Consider the following 12,807-nt stretch of genomic DNA (forward strand, 5'->3'; position numbering starts at 1 on the left):
AATACTCTATTCAGCTAATAGTAGCTCAACCGAAGGACAGGTTTGAGACCCGTGGAATTAGAGCATGGCTAGAACTTGCGACACGAGCATGAGCATGTGTGGATCCTGTTTTTCTCGATTACTTTTGCATCTAGAAGTTCGTGGAACCTCGGCTCCTCCGAGTGGACTCGGGTGTACTCCGGGACACGTGTTAATCGACCACGTAATACTTGAAATTAATCTCTTTTAACAAAAAAAAAAAAAAAGAAAAAGAAAAAAAAGAAAACGAACAAACAGAAAGAAGGTAGCGAAGAATGGAGGAGGAGTAACGGTGTTCCTTCCCACTCTCTTTTTCTCTCTCGAAGGGAACTCTCGGAAAACTGCACAGAGTCGCTCGCACTTAAGCAGAATGGATTGTACATGATTATTCTCAATAAACTGTAATGTTTCTACACGGACCAGTGTATCGAATTTTCTTCATAATGAATCGATCGAACGAAAGCAGAAAGCATAAACGAAAACTTCCTTCTTCCAAAGAGCTTGCGACTAACACTTTAATCTCTCACTAACACCATATCTATTCCTGCAAGTTTTTCTGAAGCGTGTGTTTTGCATGCGTGTTTTTTCCCTACGAGAACGTTCCCGCCCCCCTAAAAAAAAACACTGTGTCGGAACCGGTGCATACGAAATGTGAAGGGCTCCAGAGAGGTGCGCGCGTCCGTTCCAGGGAACAGGAACATCTCGTATGCACCAGCCGATTATGATTCTCGCACGTGTGCGTTGAGAGAGAGCCCGCGATGCACGCGACGATCGAGGAGAGCTAAGTGCATGTAACTGTCCAACCCGAGTAGAGTGTTCCGAGTGCACACGCGATTGTTGGTTGTTTGTGCTTGACATTTCAGGAGCGATCGCGGCCACAATGGGATCGATCGTCCGAGTCCCTTGCCCCGAACGATCGAGACGATCGATTCTAGCCTGAGTCAGGACCCGGCGTGCGCGAGCTTATTGCCGAAGCCGGAGACCGACGAGCGTTACAACAATAATCTGTTCGGCCAGTTCAAAGGGTTCTCGATCACGCCGATCAAGAGCCAGCCGAAGAGCAACGAGCCGACCAAGCCAGCGCCGCCACCGCCCACGATCCCCACCGTGGCGATCAAAACCAACATCAGAACGCTGCCGAAGAGCGCCGCGCCGCGAAACTCCATCCTAAACCCTTCGTCCGGGTACAACAACGAGGCGCCGTCCGCGCCACCGGCGCCCAGCCTGCCGCCGTTGAACTCGGGCCGACCTTCGATCAGCAGCCCGGTCTTGGCAGCGACGACTTGCACCTCCGTGGAGGTGATAGCATCTAAACCGCTTCCCCGGCCATCTTTAGACGCTCCAACGAGACCGGCGCCCGCTCCGCCAATTACCGCCGAGCTGCAGCGGCTCCAAAGACCCAACAGCACTCCGCTAACCAACGTCCTCGTCCCAGAACCCGAGAAAAGACACGACAAGGGAGGCACTCTGAATAGAATAGCCTCGATCCTGCGTCCGAGCTCTGGCATCATGAAGGCGAGCTTGCAGAATTCGCAGAAAGAGGAGAAGAACACGAACTCGCTGCCCAGACTGCAGCATCACAAGGCGAACAAGCTGGTGAACAAAGAGATTCTGAGGAATTTGGAAATATCGAACCCGATTCCTCAGAAGGAGATAGAGATACCGACCCCTGCGATACCCGTGGTCACCGCAGCTGAGACAGAGAAGAAGAACGTGGTGTTGAGAGCTCAGTCGATGAGGGATAGCAAGATCACACCAAGACCCAATATCCAGACCTTCGGTTCTATGAGGCAGACCACGCCGGTCAAGAGGCCCACCAGCATCCCTGCGAGCACCAGACCCACGGCTCCGCCGCCAGGACCTCCCACGATCTCCAATTCCGCGGAGAAGATGAACGAGACGAGCAAGATCCCTGGATTGCCTGGCTATCAGACACCGCAGGTCAAGAGTTCACAGAAGATCGTCGACAACGTCTACGACGACTGCATGAATCTGGTCCCAGAGTCCTCGCTAACGAAGATCACCGAGGAATCGCCCACCAGCGACAACATCTACGCGGTTATCGAGGAAACGTTGCCCGAGAAGGCGAGGAAGAACCTCACGGAGCAGCAGCACACCGCCGATAAGCGGCTGGACAACGAGTACAAGCTCCCGAAGCCGGTCGAAGCGTCCGCGGCCGCTGCCGGTGTCGAGTCGATGGGTCTGCTGTCGGAGATCGTCTCGGAGATCTCGAACCGGAACTTCGACTCCATCTATTCGACCGCCACTCTATCGCGGAAGTCGAAGAACAACGAAGAGACGGCCAAAACGCCGGAAGAAGCCTACGTGAACTCCGCTCACTACAAATCGCCCGGCAGCATCTACTCGAACTCTGCGTCCGGCAAGTTCAACTCGTCCAGCTCGACGACCAGCTCGGGTTACTTGAATCCATCTGTATTGAACGTGCCGCGACAGGAGCCCGAGAAGCCGGAGAAGCCGGAGCCGAAGCTGATCGACAAGACGAAGCTGATGTCCCTGAACTCGTCGAACCCAAACTTGAACGACGACATATCGAAGGAGCTGGGGATGAAGCCGAGCAACGCTGAGAAGCCAGCGATATCTACGAAAACCAGGCCGATCCAGCGGGTCGCGACGAAGACCGGCGAGGACACGGTGGACGGTAAAGAACAGCCGAAGCCCGTACTCGGTCGGACGAAGACCCCTCCCAGCCTAGCAAAAGTCTCGGCGGCGAAGAATCCGGAGAACGCGTTCAGGTCGAAACAGCCCGCCGACGGCAGCTCGAAGGGATCGAAGCAAGGGTCCAGCGGGAACACGGAGAAGGAGGACTCTGCCACAAACGTAAATAGATTATCTGCGAAAACTGTGCCTTGTAGTCCTAAGGATAGCGGGGGTAAGTTCAACAGCCCGGACGTCGTGTCGAGCTGTTCGACCTCGAACCAGATCAGTACAAAGTCGCCGGACGTGCTCGGGAACAGCGGCAAGTTCAGCTTACCGTTAAAGAGCGGGCAGAAGGTGCCCACGCTACCGAGAGGCGGCAAGAGTCCCTCGACGCCGTTGAAACCGCTCGGGATCGCCAAGACGACCACCGCACCGGCGGAGAGGAAGAAGTCGCCGACGACCAGCGGAAACGCCAGCGTCGGCAAGTCTCCGGCTGTCAAGGAGCCGGTCTCGAAGGTCTCGCAGACCAAGGTCGTTGCCCCGAAGGCGGAAACGAAGACAGAGGTTAAGGCGAACACGGTGCAGAGGGCCGCCACCGGGAAATCGAACGTGGCGTCGCTCCAGCAGAAGTTCGAGCCGAACAAGAACTCCAACGCGAGCGCGACGAGGACAGTGGCCGGCGTGCACAAAAGGACGGTCGCGAAGACGACAGAGGCGAAAAAGTAGATCTCTCGGATGCGGATGTACTCGAAATAATCTAGTCTGTCGGTGACTCGCTCGTCGAGGGGTGCGACGAGCACGATGGCGCTCGAATAAGTGGTTTCATGTCTCGATCGTTCGCGGATCGTTCGGAGCGAGCTCCGAGACGAGAGGAAGAAACGCGTTGAAACCGAATTTACCTGTCGGACTTCTCGAAGTGGTCGGATCGAGATTTTTGTGCTCGTTTCGACGGCAGCTCGTGATGGCAGCGACGCGCGGAACCTGGCCGGAACAGGTCCGGTCTCGGATCGCGCGCTTCTTTTCGGGACAGCCTGCCTCCTCTACTGGTGTACATAGTAGTTACTTAAAAATTCTAATATTTTTTGTAGAGATATCACTCATAATCCACGTGCTATACACTAACGACCGACGAGCATGGATTTGTTCGCGAGAGAATTTTTTAAGGAACGAGACGACTAAGCATCGATTTATTTTCAAAAGTCCCGCGAGAAATTCTTCAACTCTGTGATATACGTGTAACGAAAGGGAAAAAATAGCACAGAAACATTGCGCCCGCGTGGGCGCCAACTGCTAACGCCCGTTGACTGCCGAAATTACTGGTACGCCGGGCTCGCGGTAGACCGCGAACCAAGAAGAAACGCCGAGAAACGTGTCGAACGAATCTTAGACGAACGCTCCGTCGATGTTTTATTCGTAGCTGGTGCATCGAACAATGAAAACGTGGAAACATCAATTTTTATTGTAAACCGAAATAGAAACGTGACGTTGGAGTTCTTCGTGATCCCGGTGTACCAGTTCAGGGTAAAGACCCCCCCGAAACCCCCCGAAAGTCAGAGCGATTCTTCTACCCTTCCGCGCTCGGTCCTCTCGTCCGTGTAATAATAAAACCCTCGTCCATCCTTCGTATTTCTCCGACGTATTCTCCACAGATGCTTTTCATTTTCTAAACCGGATCGCTGGAGGACCGACGCGGCAGTCAACCAGTTTGTGAGAGACGGTAGCAGATTAGAGACGCTCGACCAAAATTTATCATTTTATAAAGATAGAGTTTTAAAGAGCGAATCAGCCCCGAGACGAAAATCATATCGAAGAGAGCTCTGCACCTTCCCAAAGATTAACCGTTAGATCCCCCAACCGCCGAGATTACGATCATGCATACCTTTCGCGGAACCGCGAATACGCGATTCGAAATTTGTTAGAGCGAGGCTTTTTTATTTTATTTTTGCAGTCCCATTCTCATTTAAAAGACTTTTCTTCGCAGGCAGCTGCAATCGCTAGAAGCAACGCAAAAGACTTTGAAACGCAGGACAGAGTTCCTAATCAGCTGCAGACTTAGCATCCCGTTCGCATCTCATAATAATTAAATACATTTATTTCTGCAGATCCGAATTGCCTAGTAAAAATCAACGAGATGATGATAATCGGATCGAAAAAAAAAAATTCGAAAAGCTAAACCAAAAACAAAGGAGAATCCTGATTTGACTGATAGATGAGAGAGAGAGAGAAAGAGAGAGAGAGAGTGAGAGAGAGAGAGATAGCAGCGTGTAAATATGTGCATATTGTAACATAGACGTAAGTCGTATTTTATACAACGTACCTTCGTGCCCATGGAGTTCATTTTCGCGGCCGGCTCCCCTTCCCATGGGAGCAGCCTAGGCGAGATATGCGACTTTTCAGCATTTAGCTTTTTAACGGTGTCAAGTTCGATTTGTTGTTAAGCGCGTGAGACTCGCCTGTACCAAAAATTACAGAGAAAAGCAGATATAAAAAAAAAGATGTAAGAGACGATAAGAGAAAAGAGTAAATAAGAAGAACACGCAACAGACCAAAAAAAAAAAAAGAAAAGAAAACAAAACGGGAGGAAGAGAACAAAGAGAAAGAGTGAAAAAGGTTTTATTGAACGGTTGCAACGTGTTCGTGTGCATTTGCCGATTCATGGCACAGCGATCTCTACCGCGAACCCACGTTCACCTGTATACGATTGTTCGCTTTTTTTTTTTTTTCATTTACACAGTTCCTATGTACAGACGCCTTGGATATGCGTTGGAATTTTCTGAGTAGCCGAGCAACCTCGGGTGGTTCAATAAAGCTTTTCAACAATGTTCAAGCGTGTGTTTCGCGTGTCATTTGTAAAGATCGCTCTCGGCGCGCTTCTTGTTCCGCTGTAAAGACAATCAGACGACGTTCCGTGTCAGCACGCACGACTACGAAAATGAAACGAAAACAAAACGGTATCGTCGCTTTCGAGCAGAAACCTTGGCCTGTTTTCTTTTTCCAAATTGATTGCGACCGATCGACCTCTTCTTTGGCCCCGGAAAAATTCGTGCAGCGATCGGGAACGTGTAGCTTCGCGTTGGTCGAGTTCAAACAAATATCTCTTGTTCGAGGGAACAGGCCAACGATACAATCGAGAAACGAATCGACAAAAATTGTTTGTTGCCCTTCGTCAACTTTGCAGCCTGCTACATCCAACAGACAGCATCATTCCATTATGCAATTATGTTCGGTACCAAAGACGAACCCGCGTTTCGCGCGCGTTCGAAAGGCCAAGATGTAGACTACTTAAATCTTAAACGTTGTGTTAATACTTGTACAATTTCCAGTCTATGGTAACGTTACAATAAATTCTTTATTCCATGCATGCGATCGTCTGAATCATTGTAGCCGATAAACATTAGAAGGTAGGTGTGTACGCGCGGCAGGGTGCAGGACGCAGCGATCACCATGGATATGCATTACCAACGAGCGAGATTTAAATAACGCAACGAAGATATTAATCTTTTTTTGTAGAAACATACGATACTATTTATTTAATATATTTTGTATTACTTATGAACGATATTTAAGGCCCTTTTAGGATAACGATTAAAAAGAAGTTATATTTATTTATAACAGTGCTATAATACGTGCAGTAGTCCAAACAGCGATTAAATACCTATTTTAAGAGACTACGATTACGCATCGGTTAAATAGAAAACTTAATGGAAATCGGAAATCACAATCAAATATTTAAAATGTAATTGCTAGTCATTAATCGTATTAACAATTTCCCGACTCGCTTGTACAATGAGTTTCTTGTTTGATAAGAATTACATGTGTATATATATATATATCGATTGAAAAAACGAACTTATCCCCCCTTTATATTAAGAACTTAATTGGAATGAGAAAAAGAAGAATATAAATATCGAGAAGCTAATCGAAGAGTTCGCAAAGTGGGAGAAACCTTCCCTTACCACATTTTCCCGCCAATAGGATTCGTTCGCTAGGCCATTGGTACGTTTACGAAGAATGATCTCGTTGATACGTTTTCGTATTGTAGCACTGTAAACAGCATCGTCTTGGAGCAGTCGAATTGTACGTCTCCCAAGTGGAAACGTACTTCATCGTTCGATCGTTTATCAATGTTTTTCTTCGAAATGTAGGAACCCTGCGAGAACCGTCAATGTACCGTGATGTACATAGTACGCGTCGCGACGATGGATCTCAATCCACGATTAACGTAAATTTACGAGCACGTAAGTGTCAGTTCAATTAATACACTTTATCGATCCACGTCGGTGACAATATCACAGGGGACCTAAGAGTGTTTTGCTAAAAAATGTTGTCAAATTGTCAAGACGCTTCGTATCTTTCCGCTGGATAATGCACGAATCTTCGTTTGCTGCCAACCAATAACCTAACAATTCTCTCGTAAGTGGGGAATGGTTTTCAGCGATGTTTCGTGTATCGAAATCATCGGATTGTTCCGTGGCTTTTAACGTTTTCATTGAAGTGCTTCGTATCGTCATTTTTCAGTACATTGTGCATCGACCTCGCGTTACATTGCGACAGTTTGTACGAAACGTTATACAACAGTAAAAGTTTCTTTGATGTTTCAGGGTGTAGACAGATATCCGTTCTTGTGCTACGAAAATGGCACAAACGATATTGCCGAAACTTGCCTCGAAACCAATAAATACGTCAACCATGTGTCCCACCGATTTTACAGCGACAACCCCCTTGTCCGACGTAAGTTTGACATTTGCGATATAGGGGGTTGTTAAAGATTTAGACAGCCAAAATTTTTCTATGATTTATATCGCTGCAAATGAGAGACAAATTTTGGAATTAGAAAATACTGGGAGCAATGATGAATCTGTAGTTATTGCAATGCAATGTCTGAAATCAGATGTTTATGTCAGCTGTTTTCACTATCTAAACTTGTCAAGGATAGTCAATAGCAGTGCTTCAATTCTAAAAGCATCTACACTCTATTGTACAATGTCTAATGCTCTTGGCAATAGAAGATTGACGATCGTTGCAAGCAGAATTCATTGCGTTGCAATATTAAATGAAGTTTGGCTGTTAAAACCTAGACTATACTACGTGTGTTTCTTCATTCTGTTCTAACATTACGCATTTGCAGGTATTTAAATCGGAACCAATGAAAAGACTATTGAGCCAACCAAATATCATTGTTAGAGCCATTCCTCTCAATAAACAAGCAACTCCAAATTATTACAACAATGTTACCAGTAAGGTGAAAATGACTCATTTAAATGTAAAGGAATCAAAGACCAAATTAAACACAACAATTCTACCTGAAAATATTAAGGCAAAAGATGCCGAAGATGAGAATCTTTTACCTTCTAAGATAAATGGGAAATCAGAGATTATGCTAGTGCCTATAAAAACGGAGAGGAAACCTTGTGGACATTATGAACCATGCGAGAATATAATATGCAATGTAGCAGTACAGCAATATGTGGATAGAGATGGGTCATCGCCTTTGTTAGCAACCAGTATAGAAGAAGACGAAATAAATGCACCAGTCACGAAACACTGTAAAAATGAAAAATGTGATGCATTAAGCATCGACCATGATCGTTGCCGTAGAGCTGTAGTAAGGTTATATAGGTGTAATCGATCAAAAGCCTGCGATATTTGTGGTACCGAGCTGCAAACTCGAAAATGCCGCATACACCACAAAAACTGTACGAGAGCAAACGAATACAGGCATAACGAATCTAATAGCGCTGAAATATTGAAAGTACGAATGCGGGAGAGAGAGATTCAGATGATAGAGGCTTCCAAACTAAGCAGAAAAGATTATACAGACCCTGTCGCGGCAATGGAGACTTTGAAAAGGAACGAAGAGATAATCATTATTCCGAAATCTGTTCCTGTGCGGCAGCCAACGACCAGCGCAGTATCCATGACTGCTCCTCAGCATAGCCCGCACATGAATAATGTAAATAACATTTTTGGAAAACTTTTACCCAACATACCGTTCGTATTGCCACAGCAAAATCTAGTTGTTGGTAAATCGCAGTGTTCTAATGAAAATGGCATAACAACCGCGGTGCAAGTAGCTGTGCCTGATACTATGAATCAACCGTTCATACCATCAACCAATTCTGTTCCTTTAGCTTGTAATCAATATGTTACTTTTGCAACGCAACACAGTTCGCAACCGCTAACATTGAACGACATACTATTTACGCAATCTCACGTTATGAGTACACCGATTCAATCTAAACCGGTGCTTACACCTATCCGCGTCGTGCCTATAACTAATTTAATAACGCAGCCGTCGTTGTTGCATCAGAAACAAGGTATACCCAGGTACTGTATCATGGCGGATGCTCCTATACCCATACCACTGACCTTAGGAAATTCGCAGTCCACTAAACCGGTGGCAGTATCGTTGACTGTAACAAATCAACAACCTGTTCAACAAACGACTGCTCCCTTGCCTATAACTAATCCATTACCAATTCCCTCGTTGGTACCAATAACTACAACGAAACCACAGCCTACTCAACAACCAATTGCACCATTAACAGTACCAAAACCATGTCTGGTTCCACGGGCAATAACAAAACTTGAGATTCCAAATAAGTCTAATGTATCGTTTAAGAAAAAAATACCAATATCGAGAAAGAAACGCAAACATAAAAAGAAAGAATTCAAATGTAAGTATTGTCTCAAGCGTTTCAGCACCGATTGGTACTTCAAGTTGCACGTTGCCATGCACACTGGCGAATCACGGTATTCTTGTAAGGTGTGCAAACAGTCTTTTGTTAATAATATTGAGCTAAGGACTCATACGGTACTCAATCACAAAAAGAACAAATCACCCGAGGTTCAACCTTTTACAAGAAAGAAGCGGATTCCACCATGTTTTCAATGCTTGGACTGTCCCACGAATTGTTCTAGCATAAGGGACTTGAAATATCATAGACAACTTAAGCATGGCAAAGTAGCGTGCGCCTTGTGTCACGCCGAGGTAATGCAGGAGGAATTAGTCAAGCACTTTGTGTCAGTGCACAATCGGACAAAACAAATTTTAGATACAATGGATACTGCCATGGAAAATGGTGACGTCTCCGATGAAGATTCCGATACAAAGGATTTTCTGAAAATTGATATGGATAGCTTACCAATAGAAACAACTATTGAAAATGACAGTAAAACGAATGGACATAATTCTACTTATGATGAAATTACTGTCGAAAATATCAAAATAGAATTGGATGACTCTGATGAAACGTAAAACATTCCAATGTAATCACTCATTGAAATTAAGGAACGGAAAATAATTATTCAGATTGACAGTATACTTGTTACGAAACTCGAGTAAGTGATTGTTGGCAGAATATGCATACGTATTATGTTTAACCAATTGTTACTTTTTCCACAATGGAACTTTATTCGAGTTTTTCACCTAACTAAATTATTAGATCGTAATTAAAATTACGTAGCAAGTCTCGCACAGAAAAAGACATTTTAGAATATACCCAGATCTTTGTTTTTTTATTTATAAAATATATTTTATATAGAGAGATAGCAAGATTATTCAGATGAGTTAAGGAATTATATTTTTCAAGAAAGTAACATGCTCGAAGAAACTGCTGTAAATCAAACGGGAAATTAAACATAAGAGTAAGTAAAAATTTTCGAACTGTGATACGTGACCATCTTTCCACTGTAACAGTTTTATAATTTCACATGAAAATTTTTAATTACTACAACTGTGCAAGCAAACGAAGATATAATCATGCATATATCTTAATGCGCACGGCCAGGTAATTTTGACGAGAAGTAGCTAATCTTTTGATTTTATCCTAGTAAACGTACTTTATATGGAAAGAGAGTTAAACGCCATTTTTAATGCATGGATGCATACGAGCTGCATTGTGTTCCTTTTATTTTTAATTGTATAGTTATTTAAAAGTATTCACTCATTTGTTCATTCAGTCATTCGTTCATTCATTCACACAACATTTAAGTTTGGAGATGTAAGGTATTTTTGAAATCACATACTTCACGAAGATGGAAAAATGTAATTGTTATCGGAAAGCACTTTGTGCATCAGCTTTTCTATCAAAATAGAACCTTGGTGTAGAACTGTTTGTAAGCAAAACTTTTATTCTTTACTAGATGCGTTGACCTTCATTTCACTTATTGCAATGAAATATGCTTAGAAATGTTTAACTTCGTGAAATAATGCTGTTCACATGATACTTTCATATCGAAAAGGATATACGAGAACTGCTGTCTGATATACCAGAGTTTTAAGCTGTAATATTGTTGTCCAATAAGAAATAACAAAGAATGTCTGTCACACAGGTTGACATACTTTATATCTTGTTATAGAATATGCTATAAATTCTGAAATGAATATCCAGATTTTACCGATCGTTGACCCGAAAAAGAGAGAATGAATAGATACATTACAGGAAACTTAGATGAAAGATAATTTTTGTGTCATCCGAATATGTTCCTCGATAAAGGAAATAAATATCACGTGCCTTCTAAATTTTAATGTTCCTTGCGCGAGAATAACATTTATTCCGTTGGTTACTTTACCGTTTTTCGATGGACAATAACATTTCTGCGATTTTCCATTCATGAAGCTAAAACAGTCATGTTACAATCTACTAATTTCATAGATTTAAAGACTTAAACATCATTGTTTACTGGTAGACCGCATGAGGATTTCTCAAGTTATGATGGTGTAAATAGATTATTTTTTCAATGAGTATAATCACAGAAGTACTAAACGAAATATAATGCGTCCTAAGTGTAACTTGTGGCAGATATTGTTCATTAATGTATTTATAGACAAAGTTTTTGTAATAAATGAATATTTAATACCACAGCATTTATTTAAAGTAACATTTGATCTTTAGCCACCAATTGCATTGTTTTAAACATGTCCTTATTTAGAGAAGGATTAAAAGAGTTAACTCGATAAGTCATACAAAAGATTCTTTACTTAGTCCCTTAAGAATACAAATTATATTTTTATATAATTTCCACGTTTGTTGCCCTCATATTCGATCTAGAGCCTCTAACATTATAACGCTATTCCCACGTATTACCTAAGAAAATAAAATATATTAAACTATGGCTGTAAATCTTAAGATTGTTAAATTTCATATAATGTAACTCACCACCATGCCAATATTGTTTTTCGTGCCATCTTTGCATTCTTCTATACTTTCATCGATCACCATATTCATGAATGGATCAAATCCGCGTAAAATACCGACAACGTGTCGTCCACCATTTAGTTTCACTGTAAGAAGTTTTATATTAAACATGTAGCATGTGATCAAAACATTGACAACCTTCATAACCTATAAATGTAATTATTTTACGCTAATTACTGAACAAAACTGAACAGGAAAAAACGGACGATTGTTAAAATCGACTGTACTTACGTGACAATTTCTTGTCCATGTATCTACAATAAAACAACAGAATTATTTAATATTTTTAACTAGGTTTATCTTTAGCGTGGGTTCGTAATATTACTAACCAAATGATTTTTAACAGACTTACTTTTTGAGTTCTGGAGGATGTGCTTTACTCATTTTGAGTATTTGTTATATTCAAATTAGAAAGCAACGCAAAAGATCTTCTAATGACGTACAAAATGTGTATATATTGTTTGTTTCACCGGCTGCCGATTCGTGCACACCGGTCAGTATAAACTGTACACTACTAACCGTACAACGCCAATTATTGTGGCGGCGAATCGCTCAAACTGTTTGTCAAAAATCGACTGTTGGTTATTTGGCTAATGCAGGGTTTCCGAAAAATGTCAATTATAGTAGTTGAACAACTTTGTAACCTAAATTTCTTGTTTTATACCCTAATTTCGTAATAATTCATTTTTTTTTATTTACGAGGATTAAACGAAACTTCGATCGAGGTTCGTGCAGCGCCAATTAATACAAAGGCAAAACGCTCAAGCTGCTGCCTACATTAACGACCTGCAGAAAGAAAACACCAACTATTGGTGGCGCCACTCACAGTAAAATACAGAAACTGTTAGTCAATTATCGACTCGCAAAAGCAGTTGTAATTTTATCGTCGTGAAAATGAAACCAGGTAAACACTTAGAATTTATTGTTACAG

At 42.8% G+C, this 12,807-nt stretch overlaps 3 protein-coding genes across 4 annotated transcripts; 2 read left to right on the forward strand and 1 right to left on the reverse strand.

Moving 5' to 3' along the window:
* Window positions 1–873: 873 nt before the first annotated feature.
* LOC144467720 (uncharacterized) lies at window positions 874–6,035 on the forward strand (the record flags this gene model as incomplete). Its single annotated transcript, XM_078176635.1, has 1 exon — window positions 874–6,035. A coding segment is annotated over one exon (2,529 nt), but the record flags the coding sequence as incomplete, so codon positions are not given.
* A 518-nt stretch (window positions 6,036–6,553) lies between these two features.
* LOC144478785 (uncharacterized) lies at window positions 6,554–11,550 on the forward strand. Of its 2 annotated transcripts, none has more exons than XM_078197032.1 (3): window positions 6,554–6,914; window positions 7,278–7,407; window positions 7,805–11,550. In XM_078197032.1, exons 2-3 carry the CDS (start codon window positions 7,312–7,314, stop codon window positions 9,932–9,934), a joined length of 2,226 nt encoding a protein of 741 aa, XP_078053158.1. In that variant the 5' UTR covers window positions 6,554–6,914; window positions 7,278–7,311; the 3' UTR covers window positions 9,935–11,550. The 2 variants fall into 2 exon arrangements, with proteins under 2 accessions (XP_078053158.1, XP_078053159.1); XM_078197033.1 differs by lacking the exon at window positions 6,554–6,914 and adding an exon at window positions 6,927–7,089.
* Window positions 11,551–11,637: 87 nt separating this feature from the next.
* Snrpg (small nuclear ribonucleoprotein G) lies at window positions 11,638–12,402 on the reverse strand. The gene is made up of 4 exons (XM_078197034.1): window positions 12,229–12,402; window positions 12,108–12,130; window positions 11,838–11,962; window positions 11,638–11,765 (listed from the first exon to the last, which is right to left on the reverse strand). The coding sequence occupies exons 1-4, from the start codon at window positions 12,258–12,260 to the stop codon at window positions 11,715–11,717; spliced, it is 231 nt and encodes a 76-aa protein (XP_078053160.1). The 5' UTR covers window positions 12,261–12,402; the 3' UTR covers window positions 11,638–11,714.
* Window positions 12,403–12,807: the final 405 nt, after the last annotated feature.

Source organism: Augochlora pura, chromosome 3, assembly GCF_028453695.1.
Source record: "Augochlora pura isolate Apur16 chromosome 3, APUR_v2.2.1, whole genome shotgun sequence".
Classification (NCBI taxonomy): Eukaryota; Metazoa; Arthropoda; class Insecta; order Hymenoptera; family Halictidae; genus Augochlora; species Augochlora pura.

Bases quoted from the DNA above. Each gene is read 5' to 3' on its own strand.
- LOC144478785 (XM_078197032.1), top strand. From the start codon at position 7,312: ATGGCACAAACGATATTGCCGAAACTTGCCTCGAAACCAATAAATACG. The intron at 7,408-7,804 runs GTAAGTTTGACA...ACGCATTTGCAG, and splicing joins CGACAACCCCCTTGTCCGAC to GTATTTAAATCGGAACCAAT.
- Snrpg (XM_078197034.1), bottom strand. From the start codon at position 12,260: ATGAGTAAAGCACATCCTCCAGAACTCAAAAA. The intron at 12,131-12,228 runs GTAAGTCTGTTA...GTTTTATTGTAG, and splicing joins CATCCTCCAGAACTCAAAAA to ATACATGGACAAGAAATTGT. The intron at 11,963-12,107 runs GTAAGTACAGTC...AACTTCTTACAG, and splicing joins CATGGACAAGAAATTGTCAC to TGAAACTAAATGGTGGACGA.